The following is a 25,510-nucleotide window of genomic DNA, read 5'->3' on the forward strand; positions in this document are numbered from 1 at the left end:
GCTTTAGATGCCTGTCCTGGATGTGTTATACCGTATAGTATATATTGAGTAAGTTTATCTACAAAGGATTCCTAATATTTTATGATTCGTAGCAGTCAGTTTACTTACTGTTAACAGAGTGGAAGATTTTTGGGCACCCATCCAATCTTTTAGTCAAAGGAAAATCATTTTCATAAAATTATTTTTCTCTAAAATTTCTTTAAAATTTGTTTGGAATACCAGTAAAGTATTAGTAGTAGTAAGTTTAATTTACTATGTGCAAGACTGTCTTCCTGATGGCTAGTTACCCACTCACTGTGAGCCAGAAAACCACTGAAAGTGAAGTCAGAAAAACGTGTGGCCTCTGTTTGCACCAGGTCATCGAATGTCATACTGAATTTGGGATTGGTGCAGTGATGTCACTGTGTGCATTACGGGTTTTTCGCCTAGTTGGCCAAATCCATTGTCAAAATGTGATCTCACATCAGTATTAAACAGAAGCAGCTACACAGAACTGAGGTAGTGTAGGTGGAGCCCTCTTAACTGTGTAATGTGACAGCACATAGCAGTAGCATAAGAAAGCCAAGTTTAGGCTGGACTGTAGTCTGTCAGACTGCTATTTAAACAATTCACGAATATCACCAAACCACTTTTAGCTTACAAAGGCAATGGTTGCTGTGATGTGCCCACAGACTATATTTAAGAACTGCATACAGTGTAAATTTCCAAGCCCAATTAATAACATTATTTTGGTTTTCATGGTCTGCATTCTTAATCCATTATTATTATTATTCACTGATGTCATTAACCTAGTTGTCAAAAGTTTAAAATACAGCAACAAAATTATTTGTCTTTTGTGACCAAGCCAGTCAAAATGATAACAGCGTTTGCAAAGAAACGTGTTAAAGGTTACTCTGTCCGCTTGATGTGTTTACTGTCAATAGAACCTTTTTTTGTAACCCCTTTTAGTGTTTGTGGATTAGTGGATTGTGGATTTCTGTCTTACCCAGGTGGTTTAGTTCAGCATCACGAAATATGTGTCAAATACTTTTTACTTTCTTCCTTGATTTTTCTTTCCTTTTTAAGAAACTGCTACTTATATACACAATGGTGGATTGTTGAAAAAAAGTGTTTTATTTATTTAGTCTCTTTTATCTGTGAACATGCCTTTCCATAGAAATCCCACTATCATGACTTTTCTGGGTGTCTTGTCATCATTTGATCTAGCAATCTGACATCTTACTGGATGATAAAAAGCATACTTGTTGTTTCTGGCTGGAGCTTTTGTGATCTTAAGCATTTTCAGACAACATAAAAGGAAAGCTGCGATGCAGGTTATGTCTGTTTAACAGTGCTGAGTTCTTTTACTTGGCAGGTAAGCTGTAGGCAAGGTGTGATCAAAAATCTCTGAGGACAGATCCATAAAAGTCAAAGGTCTTTGATTACATTTTTGGCCAGCTCTTATTCAAGGTCAACATCTCCAGTCGCTTCCAGTCAGGAAGTTTGACATTGTAAAACATCCATCGCATTGTGCACCTTGAAGTCATTCCAGACAGCGTGAGACAGCGTGGAGCTCTATGGAGCATTAAGTTCAAAGGATACAAAAGGTGGTGTATACTAGCTGCTATCATGCCTGCTCTGAAGCAAATACAAATCTTTTGCCACATCAACTCAATAATCGTTCACCGCCTGGACACATCCAAAGCCAGTGTCATGCCTCTATAGTAGGTCATATATTGTGCCTGTGACAGTAGTTAAAGGTTTACGTACATATAATTTTTCATGTAGGTCAGCCAGTTTACACTGGTAAACTTCTCAGGGTATTTTCTTTTTTCCCCTCCACTGCTACCTGTCAGAGCATGCTTGCTCCCTATTTGCTCATGGCTAAAATATGACTCAGCCTTCCCTTCTGCTGCACTCACTTGGCCTCTTAGTCTTTATGAATAGCATTATTCAACCGGTTAAACTAACCCACAATAACAAAGTGATATTCTTCATTTTGGTTTGGTGAAGTGTGAAGATAATCTAAAGTTTTGCTAGCTTGGCTCATGAAACTCTTGTTGCGTCTGTGTACATGTGCTTGGCTCAGACTGCAGGCTATAGGCTGATGTTCATTTTGAAAGACAGTTTCTGTTGACTGGGCAAATTGTTTTCAAACATTTCCTTCTTTCTTCCCTATTAGGAAAGATCCATCATATTAAAAAAGTCTCCTTTTTGAACCATGCTGGTGATGGCAGGGGTCACAATGGTGAGTTATGCATTACAAGACGTAGCGTGATTGCTACATTAAGATGAGGTCAGAGGAGCTTTAATTGAGTTTTTAGTCTGTGTGGAGTGACACTTCCCTTGTTGAAGAACCTGCATAGTCTGTGGCTTTTAAGGCGGTGCTGTTCTTTTCATTTTGTCGTTTGTTATCTTTTGCAGGCTTAGACAATATTCAACTGCTTGATGCGCAGTTCAGTTTTCAGGATACGTTTGATTAGGACTGTATTTGGTTAATGGGTGCAGCGGGTTTGTGATTAGGGAGTGTTTGGAGCATGTGACAAAATGGTGCAGTGATGGGTTGTGCTTCTATAATAAAAGATCCTTGTGAAATTTCTCTCTAAACACTCCACAGGGTGTGTATCCAGACAGGATGGATGAACTTATTCATGGAATTTCTTAAGTAGTCGTTAGCCAACTATAGTGAAACAAACTCCTTAATGGTGCGCAGTGCAGCCTGCATTTAGTGGGAATATGGTGTCTTATCGACGAATGCTGTGAATCATTGTTCATACTCATTCTCCAGCCAGCTGTTCCATAGTGAATAAACTTGAAGACATTTGGTTCTATGAGTAATAAACTGACCTTTTAAAACCTGAGTTAAGAGGTGTTTTTATTCAGATTTTCCTCATGTTCTGCTCATCATTCCACAGGGGCTTTTGCTTCTGACCTAAGAAATACTCTTTTTTTTTTTTTCAATTAGACTGTCTTAATTTGCTAGGCGAATCAAAAGAATGAGTTTGCTCATTTTCAGCTTGAGCAGAATCAATAGATTGTCTCAGAATTTGACCGTTTATGGTTTATGCAACACATTATATATGAAGGTTAGATCCACTGTCATTCAGCTAAACTGCAATATACTACTAAAGGGAAAAAAAATCCAGCCTATTTAGTTTTGTGTAAAACCTTTGTCTAAATGTGTGGTGTTTAATACAGAAGTGCAATGAAATAGCTGGGTCTGAGTCAACGGAGCATGCGGAAGTAAATAGATGTGCAGGTTGCAGAATTGTGCTGCATACTCAGAATGCTGTGATGGATCTAAATGATGTGTCCTCTGCAGCCCAGGCATCGCTGGGGAGGTCAGGGATTGAATTACAGCTCCTATCGATTATTGTTCCCACCACTGCCCTTCAGAGAGGCCAGCACAGGAAATGCATCCTCCACCCCATGGGCTCCTGGGAGGAGCAGCTGCTCTATACTGTCTGCAGCCAGGATGGCTAGCTGTCAGTCACTGCTCCTACTTTGTGAATGAAGCTAAAGTAACCTGCCTTGATTGTGCATTTAGTTGAGATTATTTGATCAGTGAGGTCTTTATTCCAGGAAGTGAGTTATAATGGTGTTTATTTGAAGTTCTCGGCTTACGTCAGCTCGGTCGGACAGTAGCTTTTAGCTCTAGTGTTCCCAGAGAGACGGTGTGGTCAGTCCTGCATTCCTTAAACAATAAAGCTGGTTTACAGAAAACAATGTTTGCAGAGAGCTCTGATTGTTTTATGTTGACTCGTTTGTCGATTACAATAATATTAACCCAGATGTTGTTTTTAAACAGGATTTGACCATGAGTTCTTCTGTTGTCCTCCCACTACATGAACTTAGAGCCAAGGCATGTAAAGGGAGGACATTTAGTAAGTTATATTTGAAAACAGTCAAACTTGACTGATCCCTAAAACTATTCAGCTATCCACCCTCTGTGCGGTTACTTACTGCATTTGTGTCAGGTAGAAAAAGGGTGGACAAAAGATTAAAAAACAAAAACAACAAAAAAAACCTCCCACAGGTGGAGTCCTTCTGTGTTGCATGTTGCCCCTGTGCATGCTTGGGTTTGGGTTTTTATTGTGTTGTTTTGTTTCCCATTGAAAAATGCGGTCGGCTCATGTTTCCTGACATGACCCAGAACTCTCACAAAAGAAATTCTTAATCTCAAGAGTTTCATTTCCTCATTAAATTAACAAATTTAAGGCTACAAGTAATTTAGTGACATCTTAACAAAATAACCCCAAAACAACTTTTACTTCATTACTTAGAAACTGTCTGATATTTTGAAACATCCTGCTATGTTCCTAAATTATCTTTGAATTGTGCAACAGCAAGCTGTTCCCCTTCTCATTCAGACTTCTATATATGGCTTTACATCTCCAGTTGTGGCCATTAGTCACAGTAAAGCTGCTGCATGAGTGTATTCCTGGGGATTTTTAGGTTAGTAAATTAGACACATACGTAATACTTTGACATTTGGGGAAATGCAGTTGGTCAGATTTGAACAGACAGACGGGCAGTATCTTGCTTTTAATGTAGCTCTAGGAAAGATTAAACATGACTCATAGAAGTTCAGATTTAAGGCTTAAAATAAAACAGTGTGATTGCTGCAAATTTGCAGCGGTACTGTAAACAATCTGTTTGTGTATTACAAGGCAGAGTTTCACAGTGGAAGCCTGCGTCGGGGTAGCACCAGCCAGGGCTTGACAAAGCATCTGCTTGTGTTGTTTGTTTGCAATGAGCTCTGCCTCACTTTGCATAACTTGTGTAGTGGAGGACATGTGACGGAGGGAGAGACTGAGGGCGAGCGAGAAATGAAGACTAAACTAAAAGAAGACAAAGAACATTTGTCTTTTGCAGCTTTCCCACTGCTTTTCCCCTCAGAATATTTTGGTAACAAACTTAATCCTGTGCTTGACTACAAATTGCTTGATGTCATGTGGATCAGCGTTAAAGTCTCTGCCAGGGCAGGACTAACTAGCGTCAATGCAAGATTAAAATATCAGCTGAATCGTGTGCGTGTGTCTTTCACATTCACACAAAAACAATGGGCTGTTTTCTTACTAATGGGGTGTGTTGTGTGTTTGTGTATCATTCTGTGTGTTACTATGCCTGGTAGCTTTCAGACAGGGCAGTGATGTAATGCCCATGATTCCTGTGGGTGTGAGCAGTTAGCTTAGCAAGAAGATTAGTTTTCGATCACTATAACGCCAAAGAAAACAGGTAGCAAGTCATCTATCCATGTCACTTGACTGTAGTGAGTTGCATTAACATATTCCTATTACGTCATATATATTCCTGTTTTAAAAAGTGAAATATACATTTAATACATTTAATTTAGGAACATATTTTTATTATTTTGGTTGACTAGTTAAGGTGTGTTCAATCTATCCTTCCTCTTTCCTTTCCCTCATCCACCTCCCATTCTTTCCTTTCCCTCCTACTGCAGTTTGGAATGACGCATCAGTATTGCTGCGGAGCTTACAGGAAGTATTGCTTTGATAGGCTAGCGGAGAGGCAGCACAGTAGCAGCTCTGACATGCGTATGCATTACTGAACCACGGCCAGGGAACACTCGCAGCATTTTGATGACATCACCCACCCCCACGCACTGCTCCCTCCCTCCCTGTTTGCTGTTGAAACAAGCTCTCTCCATCTCTCTCACTCTGAGAGAAAAGAGCAGGCATCGGTAAAAGAACAAGAGCTCACTCAGAAGAGGAGGGGCTGGCCATGAGCGAACAGGGAGGGAGAGAGCTTTTGGGGCAGGAGGAGGAGGGTGGCTGACGGTGCTAGCGGGCTAGGACTGGCACACACACATGCACGCACACACACACATACACACAGGAAGAGAAGGGGAGAAGGAATATTACCGCACATTGTTAAGACTTCTATCGCGTACTGTTCTGCTGCTGTTTTCCCTCATTTCAGGAACAAAAGTTCTCATGCAGTTTTGTCCTTCGGTTTTCTGGATTTTTCTCTGCTGAAATGGGGATGAGGGACTCTGTGGACTGGCAAGTGGGCAGCAGGCTCTGGGGTGGAATACTTCTCTAACTAGCCAGGCTGTGCGCTCTCTCTCCTCTTCTTTCTGATCACTTTTACTCTTCAGCTAACTGGGTGGCAAAAGCGAAAAAGTGGTAGGGCTTCTTGGGTTTTCCGTCAGCATCTGCTCGCACTGTTCTTCAGGATGCTGCCTTTAACTAGCACCTGTGGAGGCTAGTACTCAGCTCCTACTGGTGGAGTCTGCAAGTTTGATAAGTGCAAGGTGTTTATTTTTGAGAAGAGTGGAATGTTTGGCTTTTGGGGAATAAAGGTGAAAGGAAACCTGTAAAATTTGTGCCTTCTGAGGAAGCTTAACTTTTGGGAGCTACCATGCTGAGCCTGCAGGATTCTGTCTTCTTTGAGATCAGCATCAAATCTCTCCTCAAGTCTTGGAGTAGCAGCTGTGAGTATCTTTCCAAGCTTGCACAAATGTTTACATACCGCACTTACTGCCACCAGACTTATCTGCCGCACGCAGCCAGCAGAGCCTGTGCAGCATTGTACATGTCGTTGTGCGTTCCATGCGTGGATTTCTTATATCTCCTTCCCGTATAAGAAAAGTGGCCATTAGTGCAGTTGTCAAGATGACAGATTATGTTTAGTGCAGGTTTAGTCGGCCTTGTTTGATGTGTATGCAGGTGGGTGCAATTAAAGTCTTCATTCAGCAGAGTGCCCTTCTTCCTGCACTCATCATCATTCTGCTGGCTCCTGGATGTCCCAAAGATAATGTTTCTATTGATGAGCATCTACTGATACATAACACAGATGGACATGAAGTATTCCCTCTGTTCTTTTGAAGATCTTGTCTAACTTTCTTTTACTTTTTCTGTATTTAGCAACTTGCTATCTGCATTTACTGATTATACATTTTGGATAGATATATTATCAATGTTAATATTGTTTTTTCGGCTGGCTGTTGTTAACAGTTTGCGTAACAGTGAATATAGATGTCTTTTCATTTTTCCCCACATCTGTGCGAAGGGAACAAAGAAACCTTGTTTTGCAAGTTTATGAAATTGAACTCAAAACACAAGGACTCAAGGACTTCTAAATTTATGAGACACAACAGCGAATTATCAGCAGCTGACATCAGTGCATGCCACCGGAGTCATCAAAGCAAATTCGCCAATACTAAAATGCGGCTGACGCACCCCTGATTTTAATATCCAAATTACTATGTTAAGCACTTCCTTAGGAGTGCTCCCCTATCTACTCTGTTCCCCGTCCTCCTAGTTTCGCTATCCTCTTCTTCCTTTCCTCTGGGCCAGCTAATGTTTCTCTACTATTGATCTGTCTTCTGGTTGCCTCCTATTATTAGCTTCCCATGCAGCCCATAATATATCAGGAATCAAAAAGATATTGTCTCTCCGGTCTCATTGAAATGGTAGGGATAGACAAAGAAGTCAAGTAGTAAACTGCACTCTCCACAAACCTTTTTTAGTTACATTAGTAACACATATAACTGTTGTGTAGTTTAATTGTGTTTATGCAGTTTGACAGTTCACCTTGAATGCACAAAAGACAACACATAGGCTGCAATAGAACTATTCGTCAACGCAAAAGTGTTTGCTGCTTTAGCTCAGCGATACAACCTCTGAGCCACTGTTCCTTTTGTCTGAAAGAGGACTAGTTAGACCCTCTTTAAAGGCTTATCTGCTGGGCTCTAATCACCTGACTTATTCTGTTTTGGTTAAAATTTAAATTTAGATTTGTATCATTCAGGTTTGGACTTAAATGATTGATTTGCACATTATTTATCAATTTTTCAGTAACAGATGCTAAATGGCATTGCCTTTGTTTATATTATCAAATGAGGAAAAGACTGAGACTGATTATAGGGCCATACACTTTTTTTTTTTTTTTTGAATTGTATATGCTAATATATTGCCTGTGTTTCTCTCTGCCACTCACAACCATAGTGGAATTTGTCAGTTTTGATGGCAATAACATTTGTCAATTTTCATGCCGTGTATGCCGTGCATTTTGATATTGTTTCTAGATATGTGCAATGTGGTTACAAAATACTGACTTATTATGTATTTTGATCAGCATGCCAGTTAAATTCATTTTAATTAGTTGTAACAATTTTCAATGCATTAGAATATCACAGTTTTTGATTTTTTTTAAAAAATTGTTTTCTTGTTATTGGGAGCCATTTCTGCTCCGTGTATTATGGCAAAAGCATGCTGGCCAAAAAACAAAGAGTGCCAACCAAGAGAAATTTGTGTATTAAGCTTCAGTGAACATGAACAGATGTGCTACACCCCACTTCAATGACTGTATATTTGAGGATTTAGCCAGCCATTTAGATCACTATGTGCCAGAAGATATACAATCTAGTGCTTCTAACATAATTGATGTGTTTTATTTTGCACAATTTGAGCTAGCTAAGTGAATGTCGAGGTTGGACATACACTTCATTTCTGTTTGCCATAACCACAACACAAGTTTCTAGGTGTTTAATAACCACAGTCATTTTAGTCTACTAGGTAAAAGTTTGCTATTTAAATTTCTAGAATGCAAATTTGTATCAGCAACATCCAAAATGTGTTGAAATTAACTCCCTTTAAAATTATGTATAAAGTTATTTCTAGCTTTTTAGGCGGATGAGAGCTTGTTGAACTTCTATCTTTTGAAATTGTCACAAATGCACTGCAGGAAAAAAGCATTACATCTGTAAAAAGTAGAATGCACAAAGTCTAACTGTTTTCATTGGCTTTGAAAAGAAACATGTCCCCCTTTCACATAGCAGAGTGTTATTTCAAGAGCCTTTCTTTTGTCAACCTTGCATGTTTTCTCTGAGTCTGCATCAGAAGTGCTACAGGTGCTCTTATTCTGTCAGACAGTCTGAAGATTTGCAGGTTAACCAAATAAATGTTCCATGGACCTGAATATTTTTATACTGGTGACCTGCTCAGTGTTTACCCTGTTCCTCACCCAGTATGTGATGGGAGAGGCGTGAACCCCCTAACCCTGAAACGGATATGTGAGTTATAAAATCGAGGAGAGTGTGGTTGCTGTGATCACAAGACAAATTTTTCATGAAACACATAGCAGTTATTGTTTGACCTTTGTAACTGTTTTTCCCCCCTTGAAATATGTAAGAATGGTAAACATCCAGCCAGAAACATTTGCAGGAAGTCGCAATCCTCTCCCTGAAGGTAGCAAATACTTGAAGATAGGGCTGGGCGATATGGCCTAAAATCCATATCGTGATATAATTTGAAGCATGTGCGGTAACAATATATATCGCAATATATTCTTTTTTCTGTATAACGTATTTTCCACACTATAAGGCACACTTAAAATCCTTTAATTTTCTCAAAAATCGAGTGTGCCTTATGTATGAATTCTGGTTGTGCTTACTGACGTCGAACCGATTTTGGCGAGCAGAAATCTGTTAAAAAATGTTTTGATGGATTGTCAGAGCCTTACGGCTGCCGTAGTGAGGAGCTTCGCGGAGTAATCTGGGTCCGAAACTCCGTCCCCTTCAGGTCCCAAAGTCAAACGAACACTGAGAGTTAAAAATGGTCTAAATTCTTTAATCTTTAATAAAATCATCAGCGTTGCTGCTTTAGCAGGTGTAACAATTAAGTTTAACATCCATGCATCCATGAAAACAGAATTTATTAAATTTAACAGAGTTAGAAGTTAACAGGAAGTTAGCTCGCTAGTTTCCACCTAAATCTCTCTGACTTAGAGATTTTTGAAACTAATTAAAACGTGCAGCTCTGCTGTCACTTCCAACATAAACGAAGACAGGAAACGAAACAGCAGTGGTGTTTGCAGGGTTACTGAAGTTGGACTACCTGATATATAATGTTGTGCTACGTGATTGCTAGCGACACAGCTATGTTAGCATAACATTAGCACAGTAAAGCTGGGGGATGAACGCCAACCTTTTTTCCACTCGATAAAAGTTAACGTGAGGGATTCTGGTGGTTAGAGACAAATGCAATTGCATAGCCGGATGCTATACACAGGGCAAACTTCAGTCAGGAGAACAACTGAGATTATTCATCCACAATACGAGGTTAGTTATTAATATACGGCAACAACATGGGAATAGAGCAGCTGCGAGAGAATTCAACATTAATGAATCAATGTTACAGAAGTGGAGGAAGCGCAGTTTTTGGCTTTATATTTAAAAAAAAACAAAACTATTTGAAGAATACTCGAAGAATTATAGATTGTATCCCCCAAAAATAATTTGTATTTGAAAATGTGTGTTTATAATGCATTTAACTGGGACTGTTACCCTTAATACAGTTGTCTATCTTGTGTTACTTACTTGAAAATTTACAAGTAAGTAACACAAGATATTATAAGTATGTGAGGCACACAGAAATACAAGGTTCTGCAGTAAAACATCCACCTGTTGAGTAAACAACTTTGTTCCATTTATCCCTTTTTAACTACTTTCTACCTTTTACTATTATACATAGCATTACAACATCCAGTAATAATTTAATTAAAACACTCAATGAAATCAAAGTTTGGCCTTTATTTGCTGAATATTGCTCATTCATGATGGAACATGTCATTATTAGTTTCTCAATTAATCTCTTTTGAACTGATGTGTCCTCAGCTTCTGGTGATACATTTATTTTTCCAGTGTATCTTTCAAATTCCCTTTTATTTGGAAGGTATAATGGTGAAGAGCACACCAGTAATAACTTGTTAAAAACTCAGCATGTCGAGACATAATGGCAGAACTGGCACTGCCACACCACATAAACCCTAGCAGTAAGTCTTTTGTCTCTGTTTCAAAAAAAAAAAAAAAAAAGGACGCACCCTCAGCTCTGCATTCCAACCGTATGTGTGTGTTTGTGCTGTTGTTGCCAGTGTTCATGAGCAGGCGTTTGGGAGGGCTTTATTTTAACTGTGACAAGGTGGAGCCACTGCTGTAATAGTTGTGTAATCCTGCGGGGTGCTCAATTTCTTAAGCACTTTTTATAGGCCTCACACAACAAAACACGCCGAGCATTTTCTGATGCAGCGTTTTAGCAGAAGCACAACATTTCTCCGTATTAGAAATATAACTGCAATACTGTCTAACTCTGAGATCATGATGTTCTTAGAAACTGAGATACCAGAGTTCAGTTACATAACTCTGGTAGTAAACTAAAGCAGTAAACTAAATTTAAAGTGAGATTCTCCATTAGTTATTAAATATGGAATTGCAGAGCCATCAAGTGTTGAACATTCATTTAAAATAACTCATTTGCATTCAGATGAGATATGGAATATACATGTGGTTCAACGCTACTAATACTACAATGTTGTATTGCTTCCCCCTTCTCTCCAGTGATTAGCATTTAAATATGCTTTTACAGTTAGACTTGCCAGAAGTGAAATTTGGCTTTGAATGAGAAGTGAAACAGGACTTCGGGGCAAAGGGTGTGACAAAATACTAATAAAGTAATTCATTGTATTGCTTCCTCTTGCAATATGTGATCACTAAATATCCATGTTTTGTTAAAATACTTTAATTGCTTCTTGTAAAAGCAGTGTAAGCTAATGTGAAATCAGCCAGCTTGCAGTGAAGAGCAATAAAGCCAAAGGAGGTAAAAGCTGGAGAGCTCAGAGAGCTGCGGTAATCAAATCAACAATTAGTTCATTCAGTTTACTCACTATCAAAGTTGAATAATAATAGCTACATTAATCACAATGCACTTACTCTTTGGCTTTTACCCTAGTCAAAAACTCCGTTAATAAACTTTCAGTTAGCCTAAATTCTGGAGGAGTTTGTAAACGACCGTATAGTTTGGGTGTTTTTTTTGTTTGTTTTTCGTTCCATTTCTCTGCTGTGATTTGTGCGTTTGTTGGTTTTAGCAGAGAGTCATAGCCTGGCATCCTACTAATGACTGGCATGTCCTAGGGAGAAAGAATGAGAGGGGGAGGAGCAATGCAGACACTTGGCCCAAAAAAGGATGCCTTGCTTTGTTTTTCTCATTGACTAGAAAAGTACACTGTTGGAGTATACACAATCCAGTTGGACCGGGGTGGGAGCGAAAAGGACGCAACACTGATTGGCTATTAGGAGCTAGCTGTGTTACATCACTGGGGGTGTTGGTGGAGCACAGTAAACAAAGAGGGAAATGTTTGAAAGACTCTCTGTGCTGCTGGACAGCATGACCACAATACATGCTACTACGCTGCCTCTTCTACCTCCCTACTTTCATTTGCACTTAAAAAAGACGGTTATTAAGTTTTATAGAGGAGTTGTTCTTTTTTTTCTCCCTTTTTTTTGTAAGAAAACAAAAGTTGAGGACTAAGAAATGCCAAATCCAGTAAGTGTTTAAAATCCAGCCTTGTTTACATCCATGAGTGCTCACTGTTGGTGTCCTGCTATTTTCCTGCCTGCACATTGTTCCATACCTCAAATTACTCCCACCTTTTAATCCTCTTTTGATCAACCTTAAAGGAATGTGTGTCAGACACATGCATACACACAAACACCGGGAATCTCAGTTCATTGAATGGTGGTTGCAGATTTTGGTTTACAACAAATCTCTTTGCACTATGTGATGTAGAGTGGTCCTTCTACTGCATACTGACGTGAACTACATTTGCCTTATATTTTTATCTAGTAAGTGATACATGTAACAGTGTAACTTTGTACAGGTAGTCACTTAGAGGCACAGAAGGTTTGAGATTGATGTTGTTTGAACTTACATCGTATCTAACGTCAGTGGCTCTCTTGGCGTGGATAATATATTTTTGCATTTCCGCTTCACTTTTTCCCCGTCAGTGAATCCTCTCCCTCTTGTATACCAGGTAGCTCCAGTACTTCCGTGCAGACCTTTTCTCTGTTGTGGGAGTTTTTGATATAATTCAAATCCTTTACAGAGTCAATCAAGTTTAATTTTCGGATAATTAAGACAGGATAAGTGAGATAAAGTGATTATAGTGCCACATTCTCTCAAAATTTACATCCCACCAGCCAATGATGATTTTGTTTTGATGGCTTCTCTAACAAACACCTGCAATCGGTGGGAACTTGGCTCATGTGGTTTTATACCAAACCCAGAGCAGAACAGGGACTACTATCACTACTTGCACTTCAAGGTGGTGGAGTTGGTTTCGGTACAAGTAATGAGGAACTCGTTGGCAAGACAGCTCAGTGATGTCTCCCTGTTCTCACTGTAGATTTTCTCTGGAAGTTTTGCTTTTTCTCACCCTCAAAATTTTACTGCATTCTTGCAAAAGAAATAGGTAGCAGGTGAATAAATAAATTCTCAATTATTGCAAATGTGACTAAATGTAGTATGTTTTATTCAGGAGTGTAGTACTGTTTGATGGCTGCATAATTTAACATTTTGGTTACCTATGCTGCAGTATAAGAGTAATTTGAAAACTGCTGTCATTATTCTATGACGTGAATCAGCCGGTTAGTGATTTAGCATCAAGATCAGTGGCCATGGCCATAACCAGGAAGAGAAAGAACAAGGGCTTTCTTGGGAGGGAAAGGGGCTAAGGGGCCATTCACTGTCAACTATACACTAAGCAGAGATCATTGAAGACTAGACTGGAAGTTGTGTCCCAGCAGTTGCATAAATTTAAACACCACTATATGTTCCTTTTATAGAGATTGTTAAGACCTTTTGGTTCATTTGATTTTTTTTTTTTTTTTAAATTTGTGTCAGATGGAACATAATTTGAACCTTGAGTAGTGGAGTAAAAACCTTTGTGCTGTGATATTCATTGCTTTTGAGTTTGAGATTTGTGGTTATTTCATCTTATTGTATAGAGGATTTGCATTAAGCATGGATACACTTCTATTTTTGCCAGACAGACAAAAATAGAAGTGTATCCATGCTCTAGCTTTTCAGCCATAGCTTAAGACTCTTCTAAAGATTTGCTTATAACATTTGAATCAGAGAACCAAATGTTCTGTGCCACATGCAAACCTGCAGAGTGCCCTGGGTTTTCCAAGTCAAATATGTTTCAGGAAAGAAGGAATCCCGTAAAAATGTGGAGAACACGACTGCACTATCAGATAACACTACAGTTTATTTAGTTTTGCCTTAAAAAAAACATTTAAAGGTCAATATTGTGGTAAATGTATAGCAGGCCATCTATCTTCTATCTATGTATTGAAAATATTCTGCTGTTGTATCTTTAAAATCTGTTGCAACATGAAATTTACGAAATCGTCTAAGCACTCTGATAAATTTTACTGCACAGCAAGAGGCAGGAAATCAAAGTCACCCCTCTATTATACTTCATTGTTGATCTTTTTTTTTCCAACTTCACCATTACTGGCTTTGTATTTTCAGTATTAACTGTAACTATTTTAATCTCAATGGTGGCAAATATTTGGAATATACTGATTTTTTTAAATATATATATCTGTATTTAAACAGGTTTGGTGTGCTAATAAAAGTTAAAAAGCAGATGGGTGTAGTGTTAATGAAACATGTTGTGCTACAAGAGAAGAATTTATACGACACACTTGGTTTACCCTATCACAAAAAGTAGCTTGCATCCCTCTGTTGAACAAGTCAAGGTAGAGCTAGTCTGACAAATAACTACCCATACAATGATTTTATCATTTCAGCATGTATAAATAAAATGAGCTAGAAAACATTTTTTTTGTCATGGTTTATGAATTTTGCTACCTCTGGGGGAAAAAAAGCAAGAGATGGCTACTTAGCTCTTTTCTAGTATTTGTAAAAACATTAGCTAATCTGCTGATACAGCTTCATGTTTATCATACAAATATAAGCCTGCTATCAACAGCCTTATCTAATGTCTTGGCAAGGAAGCAAAACAGGGTATTTCCCTTTCTCAGACTATACCTTAAAGTTGTCGTGTGTAGCCAGTGTGCTCCCTTTGATCACAATAGAGAATTAGATTCATAAATAAATGTGTAAAGTATAAAAAAGGTATAGTCATTTCTAGGGATGGGTATCGTTTAGGTTTTATCCGATACCAGTACCAAACCGGTACTTTTGAAACGGTGCTGGTGCTTAAAGAATGGAGAACACAAAATTGGTCCAAAAACCTCTCATGTTTAGCTGTGTTTTTTTGGGGGGGTTTTTTGTAAAAAGATAACAATGTTAGCCTTTTCTGCCGCTATAGGGCATATATGGTATCACTCTTGGCTGGAAGCAGTGCTTAATCAATGGAAAAAACACAAACTTTGTCCAAAAACCTCTCATGTTTAACTGTTTTCCACTTTTTCTTTGGTCATTTTAGCCTTTTTGGCCAGGGTGATGGGAGTATCTGCCATCAAACAAGAAGACAGCCGCATGTAACTACGACGGTGTTTGCTAGTTCACCTTACATGCATTAATGTAATAACGTGGTTAGCCTACTCAATGTAAATTACACACGAAGAACATTTAGCTGCTCACGCAGAGAAGAACGGCTGCTGCCATCATCATCCGTCATCATTTCTGCTACACTGGCAGGGCTAGGGGCCAGGACTCTCCTCTTTGGGTTTTTGGGGGATGTTGCTAAATCCAGGTCCGATAACAGGCACCACACCTGCAGTAGATGTGCACGGTGTGAGGGCTCGCAGCAAGGCTGCTGAGTTTGCATCTTTTGCTGTGAAGTACAGCCAGACTTTGACCGCTTTGCCTTGGGCATTTTAAACCTGTAGCTCTGCTCTAAAAGAACGAACGTACGTACCTGGACCCGCCTACTATCCTCGGAAACGTAAAATGATTGGCTAGAATCTAAAGTGTATCACATCTCAGGGGGAAGAAAAGCACCGAAATGTGTGCTGCTTTTTGGTCTGGTTACTACCATTTATGATGGCACCGGATACCGGTACCCATCCCTAGTCATTTCAGACTAATTTAGCAGAAAGAGCTGGTGTGTAATATTCTAGATTTAGAAAACAAAATATTTAGTTTTTTTTTTTTAAAAAGATAGATTACAATAACTAATGACATGGCTCTAATAGGAATTATGATTATCCCTGTGTTTGCTTTTTCAGGTGATTTGAACCCATTATGTGCAGTATGAGTTTAGAAAATGAGCTTTCTAAAAACAGACACGATTCAAATGGAAATTGTATGTTTGTTCTAGTCGGCGCTGCAAGTGCTCTCTCATCACTTCAGTCATTTTACCTCTTTAGGAAACGTCTGAGCTTGTGTTTGGATTAGAATGAGCGCATGACCTTGCAAGAGTCTTGTTCTTAACATGACCATGCTGCTTTGACTCTCACTGTATTATTTCCTAACCTCTACCCTCTGGCACCTCTGCAGCTTCTGCACCAGTCAGCAGCAGCGTGAGTAGACGCCGTGCACCCTCCTCGGTGACCCCCCTCTTGTGGGAGAAACACAACATCGCCGCCATGTCGAGCATCACCATTGACCCCGAGCTCAAGCCCGGGGAGTTTGTCATCAAGAGTCTATTTGCTGAGTTTGCTGTGCTGGCTGAGAAGAAGATCGAGATGGTGATGGCTGAACCGCTGGTGAGTCCACAGGGGGTAAAGTCGATGTAAAGAAACACAGGAAATGTAATTTAATGCACAACACGTGATGCAATATACTGCTGAGACAGCCTCTTCTGTTTTGCAACCAACTGCCAAGTCAGGCAAGTCAGGCTTAACTATCAGGCAAATGTTTTTTTAAATGAGCAACGACATTGTTGTACATTTAATGTCTTTTACATTAGGTTGCTGTCAGGTTAATATTTGTAGCCTCAAGTCTTAACTTTGCTGTCAAGAATTTTAGCATGGTTCACTAGCTGAATAGTGGGCTAAGCAATCTGCTATCATGCTGTTAACAAAAGTATCCCTGCTGGGCTCGTCACACAATAATTCTCGTTCTCTCTTTCTCTCCAATAACAGGAGAAACCCCTGTCCCGTTCCCTCCAGAGAGGAGAAGACTCACAGTTTGACCAGGTCAGTTCAGCCGTAGTAAAGATTACGTCATGCATTTATTATGAGTTTGACAGTTTCATTTCCTATGTGGACAAACTACAGTCACACCTCTGTGTGTGCGCACTGTGTTTAATACACCAGCTCTACCCAATCAATGGTTCATTCAATGGTTCGTCTGTCCCTCATCTGTAGCTGGTGCAGGACTCTATACAATAGGCGCGCCTGCTACAGAATGCTTTGTTCAGCACAACACAAAGCCAATGAGGATATGGTGGTATAGATCCAGCTGTCCCCATTGTGAGTGAGGGAGAGAAAATGGGTATAGAGAGCGCCAAAGTGAGAGTGTAGAAACGCTGTGTCATCCTCAGCAGTAAATCAGCATCGGGTGCTGGAGTGTATCTGCCTGGCACCATAAGGGCAGAGAGACGAATTGCATAACTCTCCTGCATGGCATTTGTCATCCAACCACCCTCCTCATCATGCTGTGCTGAACCTTAAACACACAAATGTGCATATACTCTTAAATTGTTAATGCGTGCTGACCTGTTAATGCAGAGGCAGAAGGCACCAGCTCACATGATCGCTGACGCAATCACAGTGCTGAGATCAGCAAGTTATTGTGGTCTTAGACATAAACACCTCAGAAGCATGTGTGCCTTCTTGGAATCCTTTCGATTTGCTTTTAAATACAGTCCTGCTTTGTTTTTTTAGTGATGTAATTTGTTATTGCATTAAATAAAGCCATGTTTGTAGTGTTTTGCATGTCTTCTCTCACTGCACTATGACTTAGACACTCTGTCTTTGCACTTTAAATGCTCAAAGGTGCATTATGCCAGGAAATAACTAAAAGTTTATGTCACACATCTAAATAAGGCCCTGAAATTTAGTTAAGAGTAGTGTTCTGTACTCACCCTAAATGCTCCTCATTAGTTATAAGTACTGCTTGTGGAGCAGCCTTCTCTACACACATACTGTAATCTGTATAGATTACATTTTTGAATCACGCAAATGCTGATTTTGTGTAGTTTTCGTTGGAATAGCCAGCTGTTATAACAAGCATGTTGTTGTTTTCCAGTTAATAAGCTCTATGAGCTCAATAGCAGAACACTGTTTGCCCTCCCTATTGCGCACACTGTTTGACTGGTACCGGCGGCAGAGTGGCACTGAAGACGAGTCTTATGAGTACAGGCCTCGCTCGAGTACTAAGTCTAAAGGGTGAGATACTTATCATTGTTTCATTCATTCTTAACCTTCTTCTCTCGAACAAAAAGATTATGGGCAAAAATGATTACTTTAGGATTATCTTTTGACTTCTTATATTTCCTGTTTTGCAGAGATGAACAGCATCGGGACAAAGATTACCTTCTGGAGCGTCGGGACTTAGCCATAGATTTCATTTTTTGTTTAGTTTCAGTGGAAGTTCTAAAACAGGTGAGTTACCTGACACTCTGTGTTTAATGATTTACACTGCCTATAAAAACAATTTACCAGTCGGGTTGATGAATGTTTACATATGGAAGAAGAAGTGCAGTGCACCTATTTGACCTGTTGTTGGCACGATCGTTTCCTGGTAACTAGTGAGTGGTTGAGAATGCAGTATATTTTTACTGCATGTAGAACTGCCTTGTTACTTTGGATATATGTCCTGTATATCAGATATGCATTTCCTGTGCAGTTGAAGACTTCTCGCTGTAATTGATTTATGAAGTACAGTTTTATTACATAAATAGCCAGTATACTCATCCACCTTTTTGTTGCACCCAGTTGTTTGGTTGATCGAACTATTCTCTGCTCTTATAAGCAGCTCTGGCTCTGCTGTTCAAACCTTTTATTTGAGATTAGCAGCAAATCAGAAAAAAGTTGGCTTATCGTAAAGTCACACTAGAAAAAACAGTGGTTGGAAATCATTGCATGACCAAAATTATTGTGACAATGGGTTGCTTCACAGACGGGGACCAAGTCTGCAACCACTTGTTGCTATCTTCGACACAACAATATTATGATAAAACACAATGAGAAAGAGAAGAGAGATTTTTGGCAAAACTTCGCAAACTTCCAAGGTGGAAGAGTAAATTTCTAAGGAGGTTAAAGCCACAGCAACACTTTAGTATGAGCAACAACTTTATTGTTTGACTAATGTGTTTTGATAAAATGGCAATAAGATGGAGTCAGTCTGCTATCAGCTTGCAATTTGAATGTTGGCAATTACACACCATCTTTTTGTGATAATATTACGATTAATTGGAATGAATCTGTGAAAATCGTCAGTTTGTTGCATATGACATGCACAGAAATTCATGTTAACTACTCACAGTCAGTATTCCGTGGAAACCCTATAATTTATGTTTGAAGTAGCAATTCAGAAATTCCTATACATGTGGTGGCATACTTTCTGCGGGATGGCAGTTTAACTGAAAAATGACGTAAACGCTCGGCAGCCCTGGCTTTCGTACAAGAATATAACCAGAATACAACCAGTTTGCAACCAGTTGGCAGGCAACTAGTAAAAGAGACAGATTCCAGACAAGATCAGCTCAGATTGACTCAGATTGATTGCAGCTTGTTGTCTGAGTTTATAAATTAGGCCACAGTTCTTTGCAAAACTATTGAGCAATTGCAATCAGTCTGAGTCAGACTGCCCGTGTTTGGAAACAGGTGGCCTTGTACCAAGGGACCTGTACAACCACCTTGCCATCGAAAGTATTGCATGCTCAGCCTGGGCAATCAGTTGGTTGCTTTAGCTAATTGCAGTTGGTTATTGATGGCAACAAAACCACCAGTTTTTTTTCCTAGTCGCGAAGAGGTTGCAAACCTATTTTTAGGATTGTTTCAGCTTGTTTCATACTAAGGATGCACTGAGGGGCTGCACTAAGCCCCCTTGGTAATGCAAATAAACCTGTGAAGCATGCAAAGCTGCTCTGGTGAAGTCCAAGAATAAGAATATGGAACAAATGGGAAATAATACTATTAACTTCTGGTGTCATCATTTGTGAGACAGTTTGAATTACTGTACTTTTTTTTTTCCTGATTCAACTCATCAGTGATTTGCTGACTAACATGTCAGTTTTATTATATATTTGTATTTTTTATGTTGTGGTGAAGAAGTGAACTACAGTGTAGCTATTCAGAGCTTTCCCACTAGGGAGCACAAAGTTAATACATTCAGTGGCAACATACCAACTCCCAGCTGAGTGTGTTTCTAAAGTGGACTGTTGAGAACTGAGCAGCATTCTGAACTAAGAGCCAGTCCCTAGAGACCAGGGCAGAGTTGTCCTTGGCTTTGCTCCTGAAGGGAGAGTAATGAATGGTAGCAAATGAGAACTATCAATGCTTCTAATAAGACTAATGATTTCATGTTTACGTCACAGATTCCTCTTCATCCAGTGCCAGATGTTTTGGTACACGAAGTCCTAAACCTGGCATTCAAGCACTTTAAACACAAAGAGGGGTAAGTAAGCATCAAACTCCAGACAGAGAAGTGACACAGATGAATAAGACCAGACTAAAACGTGCTGATGAATATACCCTCTTTGGCTTTGCAGTAGGGAGTCAGTCATTTATTTATGTGTGTTTGAGCAGACTGCCTCAATGCTCATTATTTGCATTTAAACAAGGCACAAGTAGCTCTTGTTCAGCATCGTGAGTCAACCTCAAGTAAACACAGTTACTTTAAGTGCTTCTGTTGTTGTGTGAATAGTTTTTTGATGTATGTTAAATAATTCAGCAGTTGTTTGACTTGATGCCATATCCTTTATTAATTTCCAGGTACTGTGGACCCAACACTGGCAACGTGCACATCATTGCAGACCTGTACGCTGAGGTTATAGGGGTTCTTACACAGTCAAAGTGAGTAAGCTGAAATGTGCCTTTAAGCGTAAGACTGGACAAATTGTTTACAGTTTTTCACATTTCTCATTAAAAGAAAACGGTCTGAATTGAGCACAGTGTAATAGATGGGATTAGACATTTGTTTGTACAAATATTGCAACTGAATTTTAGAACAATTAAAACCATTTAATTACATTCTTTAGTAATTAAATTTAAATGTGCATTGCCAGGCAGAATGTTGCCTATATACATTACCGCCTACAAACTCTTGTTAGGAGGGTTTTTGTAAGTGCTAATATATCTCTGCTTCTGTGCTCAGGTTCCAGGCAGTGAGGAAGAAGTTCATCACAGAACTGAAGGAGCTCAGGCAAAAAGAGCAGAGTCCTCACGTAGTCCAAAGCATTATCAGTCTCATCATGGGCATGAAGTTCTTTCGGGTTAAAATGTATCCCGTGGAGGACTTTGAGGCTTCGTTTCAGTTTATGCAGGTAAATAATACTATTTATGCAGAGTATACCTGCAAGTGTAACTTAGATGCGTTTGCAGAATTGTACCAGATGTTTTTTTTCTTTTTCTTTTTAAACTGCTGCCCCTTTTTTCAAACTCAGCAGCTCTCTGTAGCAATGGCTCATATAGCTAAATGAGTAACGATCAGAGGTGAGGTCTGCCAAGAATTGAGTGTAAATGTATTTCAGGCTTTGCTAGGAGCTGTGAATGGAGCACTAGCTTTTTCATTAATCTTTATACAGTGGTTGGGGGGAAAAAAAACACTTGCTGTTCTCTTTTACCATTATCAGAATTTCCTACTGTGTTAATGGAACATGCTATGGTTTATGTCCTTTACTCCCATAGGATCTTGTACCCAATTATATTGTCTGATCACTGCATTTCTTATCACACTGGTTAGGTCTGTCTATATTTTTGCTTGGGTCCAGGCCTGTGATTTATTTATTTATTTTTTCAATTTTCTACTTAACTCATGTAAATGGAGTGTAATGACACGTCTTCATGATGTTTGGCTAGTTTGTATCCGCTGCATTCTTGTTTACATGTATGCCCTTGGTATCCTTCCTAGGAATGTGCCCAGTATTTCCTGGAGGTGAAGGATAAAGACATAAAGCACGCTCTTGCTGGCCTTTTTGTCGAGATTCTCATCCCAGTCGCTGCTGTGAGTAACCAGCAAAGCATTGTGTAATTTTGGACTGTTGCGTAAACATTAAGTCTGAATCTCATTTTGCCAAACTAATGTTTGGTTCATCCTCCAGGCGGTGAAAAATGAAGTCAACGTGCCATGCTTAAAAACCTTTGTGGAGATGCTCTACCAGACAACATTTGACCTTAGTTCTAGAAAGAAGCACTCTTTGGTAATAACACTGACATCCATTCTTTCTTCTCTTCCTCTTCAGCCCTGACCCTGTTTACTTCAAATTTTTAACACTTCCTTTTCTTTTTGTCTCACACTCTATTCTATTTATCCCTTTCGTATATTTTATTTATATATGTCTCTCTATTTATATATGTGTATATATATATATAATATTCTGCTCATGTTCTGTAACTTCTGTCGGTGCTGTGCTATTGGAAACCGAATCTTATCTTATCACTCTTCTTTTATTTTGTCAACACCATTATTTTGCCCCCAGACCACCAAGTCTGACGTTATCCATCCAGATAATGTTATGTTTAAAATAAATAAATACAGTCTCTCATCTTTGTCCATTACATTTTCTTTTCTAAAGACAGGACGTGCCTTGATTTTCTGTTTTTTCATCCCTGTCTAATGTAACATGTTACGTTAATGATGCTTCCAGCAGTTTTAGTATTGTGCAGACTGCGATAAATAGATCTTTTGGTCTCAGCTTGTGGTACTGTCTTTGCTTTTGGTCTGTGTTTACTGTGGGAGACCTTTTGTTTTCAGATCAGAAGCACATACAAAAAATTCAGACCTCGTGAGAAAACCAGTTTATTTTGATTCTGACACCGTCTTTCTCCCCAGGCTCTCTATCCCCTGGTGACATGCTTGCTGTGTGTCAGTCAGAAGCAGTTCTTTCTCAACAACTGGCACATCTTCCTGCAAAATTGCCTCTCACACCTCAAGGTAATGTTAGCATCATCCTTTACAATCCAGTTCAATTCACAAAGGTTGAATTCAACAGTAGATTTATATTAAGGTATTTTAAAGTCACTACACTTTTTCTAATTCAGTTCAAGTCTGAAAATGATATTCTGGTGTTTTTATGGTAGTGCAAAGGAACCATACAATTTTTTTCTTAAAATAATTAATATAAAGGTTATTTCTATCAAAAGTAAACAAAATCTTGGTATCCTGATACTGATATGTTGATCGAAGATGTTGTCTTTGTTGTCAAGGGTGTGCTCTGTGGTTCTGTCTCAGTATCAAAATGTGCTTTCCCCTCCATTATCAATAAACCAGATCTGGACAGGAATAGCACTTGATTTGATCATGTCAAAGTAAAGCTTTTGTTTAATGTATATAATATGCAGGGACCATATATACTCAAAAGTGGACAAAATGGAAATGTTTAAGCAAAAATTATTGTATTTGGTTGTGCATCTACGGCTAATTTCAAAGATGCGACTCTAGCACTTTTATATGCTGTACATTTAAAGTAAACCTGTAATGAAATGTAAACCGTAATGCACAATGCATACTATGTTAATTCAAGTGCTGTTTTCACTCAGGTCTGTTAATCACTCCTCGTAAACCAATTACAAAGGGGTCAAACCTGTTTTCCTCCTGTTTCTGACCATTCAACCCAGAGGCAGATTGACCAAATCACTGACTGACTGCCTGACTTAATGACTGTCTTTCCCATTCTGCATTGATTGTCCTTTGAGGAGACTGTTTGATCTTCCGGTGGATAAATTACACTTTGCGTCTTTGTGACTTTCTACTGCTATCCAGTGGTTTTGAATGGCCGTCTGTCTTTTCAGTGATCTCATTCCAGCATTTTCTTTCACTAGAGTGACTGTTTTGCATTTCCTCTGTTTGAAAAATTATAATCAGTAATTTTCCCAAGCGTTCATAGTGATTCTGTGATTGAGATCTGTGATCTTGTGGGTTTGTGCTATGGTTTGACTGTAGTGATGATTTTAGTGATTTGCCGGGTCATGCTTTTAACCTTGTGGCTGCACTTGAGAGCTGTAAATGTAAGGGCTCTGCTTCACTTAACAAATTGCATCATTTGAATACTTGGTAAAAGTCAAATTCAACCAGGTGAGCGAGGTCGTTTTTTTGTCTCTACGCTGAAGCGAAAAGTCAAGAATTCATGTTGCTTGGTTGAATAATTATACAAGTTATTTACCTTTATTTATATGTCTGCATGTAGTAAATGCACGATGGAGTGACAAAAAATACACACAACGGTTTCCAGGGATTATGCCGTAGTTTTGCAGCCCTGTTTTATATTCTGAACCCTACATGGTTAAAATACAACTCGTTAAGCATGGATTTTGTACAGAATAACTGAATTGGCTGTTGCTGCTCATTGGCTTAATAGGTGAAATGGACAAATATTGTGGCATTTTTCTTTTTCGTCTTTTGTTTTTCCGTCCTTGTGTTCGCCTTGCATATATTCCTTTCTCTGTAATTTCCCTCTCTGTGTGTTTGATTTCTAAACCACAGTACACCTTATTTTACTTTGCTTTTTTTCCCAATAAATAACATCAAAATATATCAAATACAAATGAACTGTTACTTTACTCAACATGCAAGTGGTATGTTGAAGAGTTCATTATTTTTCTTTTCGGTTTATGTTGATTTATATACTGTCACACTGACAAGAGTAAAGAGATTTTAATCTGCTCTTGTCATATCTGTTTAGGCTGTGTGTCTTTGTTTTTGCTTATAACTTGCATGTGTCCCTCCCCAAACCCTACATTCTTTGTCTCCTGTTATTTGACCCTTTTTTTTCACGTTGGCTCGCTCCAGATGCCGTCTAACAACAGCATCCGAAAGCAGATTGAGACGCTGCAGGTGAGTTATCTGGTGACGGTGGCTAGCTTGATGCTCCCTTCCTTTTAACGGTCCAGGGTCCTGATCACGATGTAGGCTAGTGCAGTTGTGAAGAGGCTAATCGTTCTCTGGTGTGACATTGAAGCGTTGCTCAGTGAACACAGTAAATGAAGGGCACACTTGAAGCTTGTGTTGTTGCTTTAGGCTTTGTGGGTGAGCTGGTTTGTGTTTATGAGCAGTGGTGTTTTGCTTTCGTGTCTTTGTAGTTAAATAGTTTCATTTTGACTGTTGATACATTTTGGCATGGTGAGATGCACAGTAGTGAGAAAAGTACTTAAATCTTTAAGCTAGTTGCCACAGCATAGAAACACTGTTACAACTAAAACCCCTGTGGAAAAAGTCTATTTTATATGATAAGAAAAGCATTAGAAATGACATCTACCATACTACACTTATTGCCAAAGTAAAGGAAGTAATCTTATGCTATTTATGTTATTAATAAATTAGCGTGACCTGTTACTGCATTTAAGTTGTTGATGGATAAATGTGTAAGTTGATAAAGGTGGAGATTATTCTGTTTTTCTGCGTGATGAGAGGGTTTAAAAGAATCTAACCTATAATATGTCATTAAAAAAAAATTGGTTAATTATTAACATTTTTGTACTTTTTAGCACGTTGAATGCACATTGTAGTAGTCATCAGACTGGTGACGATATCAAAGACATCAGGCGTATTTAATATGTGGATGATTCAGATGTAATTACAGGTTCATGACTATATGAGCCCCACAGTGTTGTAGTGTTTAAAGTGGCCTCTTTTTCTTTCACATGTAT

General features: G+C 38.9%; 1 protein-coding gene across 10 annotated transcripts in view; it reads left to right on the top strand.

Moving 5' to 3' along the window:
- The window catches only part of fryl (furry homolog, like), a 75,154-nt gene that overhangs the window by 15,522 nt on the left and 34,122 nt on the right, over positions 1-25,510 (top strand). For 4 of the 10 annotated variants that reach the window (XM_006790207.3, XM_087836843.1, XM_087836844.1 and 1 more), the window contains exons 2-13: positions 2,162-2,227; positions 16,254-16,462; positions 16,841-16,894; positions 17,949-18,088; positions 18,208-18,304; positions 20,242-20,321; positions 20,639-20,719; positions 21,021-21,189; positions 21,777-21,869; positions 21,967-22,065; positions 22,698-22,799; positions 24,654-24,698. In XM_006790207.3, coding sequence (XP_006790270.2) covers positions 2,162-2,227; positions 16,254-16,462; positions 16,841-16,894; positions 17,949-18,088; positions 18,208-18,304; positions 20,242-20,321; positions 20,639-20,719; positions 21,021-21,189; positions 21,777-21,869; positions 21,967-22,065; positions 22,698-22,799; positions 24,654-24,698 — 1,235 coding nt within the window. Of the gene's footprint in view, positions 1-2,161; positions 2,228-5,730; positions 6,437-16,253; positions 16,463-16,840; positions 16,895-17,948; positions 18,089-18,207; positions 18,305-20,241; positions 20,322-20,638; positions 20,720-21,020; positions 21,190-21,776; positions 21,870-21,966; positions 22,066-22,697; positions 22,800-24,653; positions 24,699-25,510 lie in introns of those variants that run through there. The other 6 variants (XM_087836845.1, XM_006790215.3, XM_087836849.1 and 3 more) reach the window with 3 other exon arrangements.

The sequence above is a fragment of the Neolamprologus brichardi genome, chromosome 23 (genome assembly GCF_056152115.1).
Source record: "Neolamprologus brichardi isolate AB-2024 chromosome 23, ASM5615211v1, whole genome shotgun sequence".
Lineage (NCBI taxonomy): Eukaryota > Metazoa > Chordata > Actinopteri > Cichliformes > Cichlidae > Neolamprologus > Neolamprologus brichardi.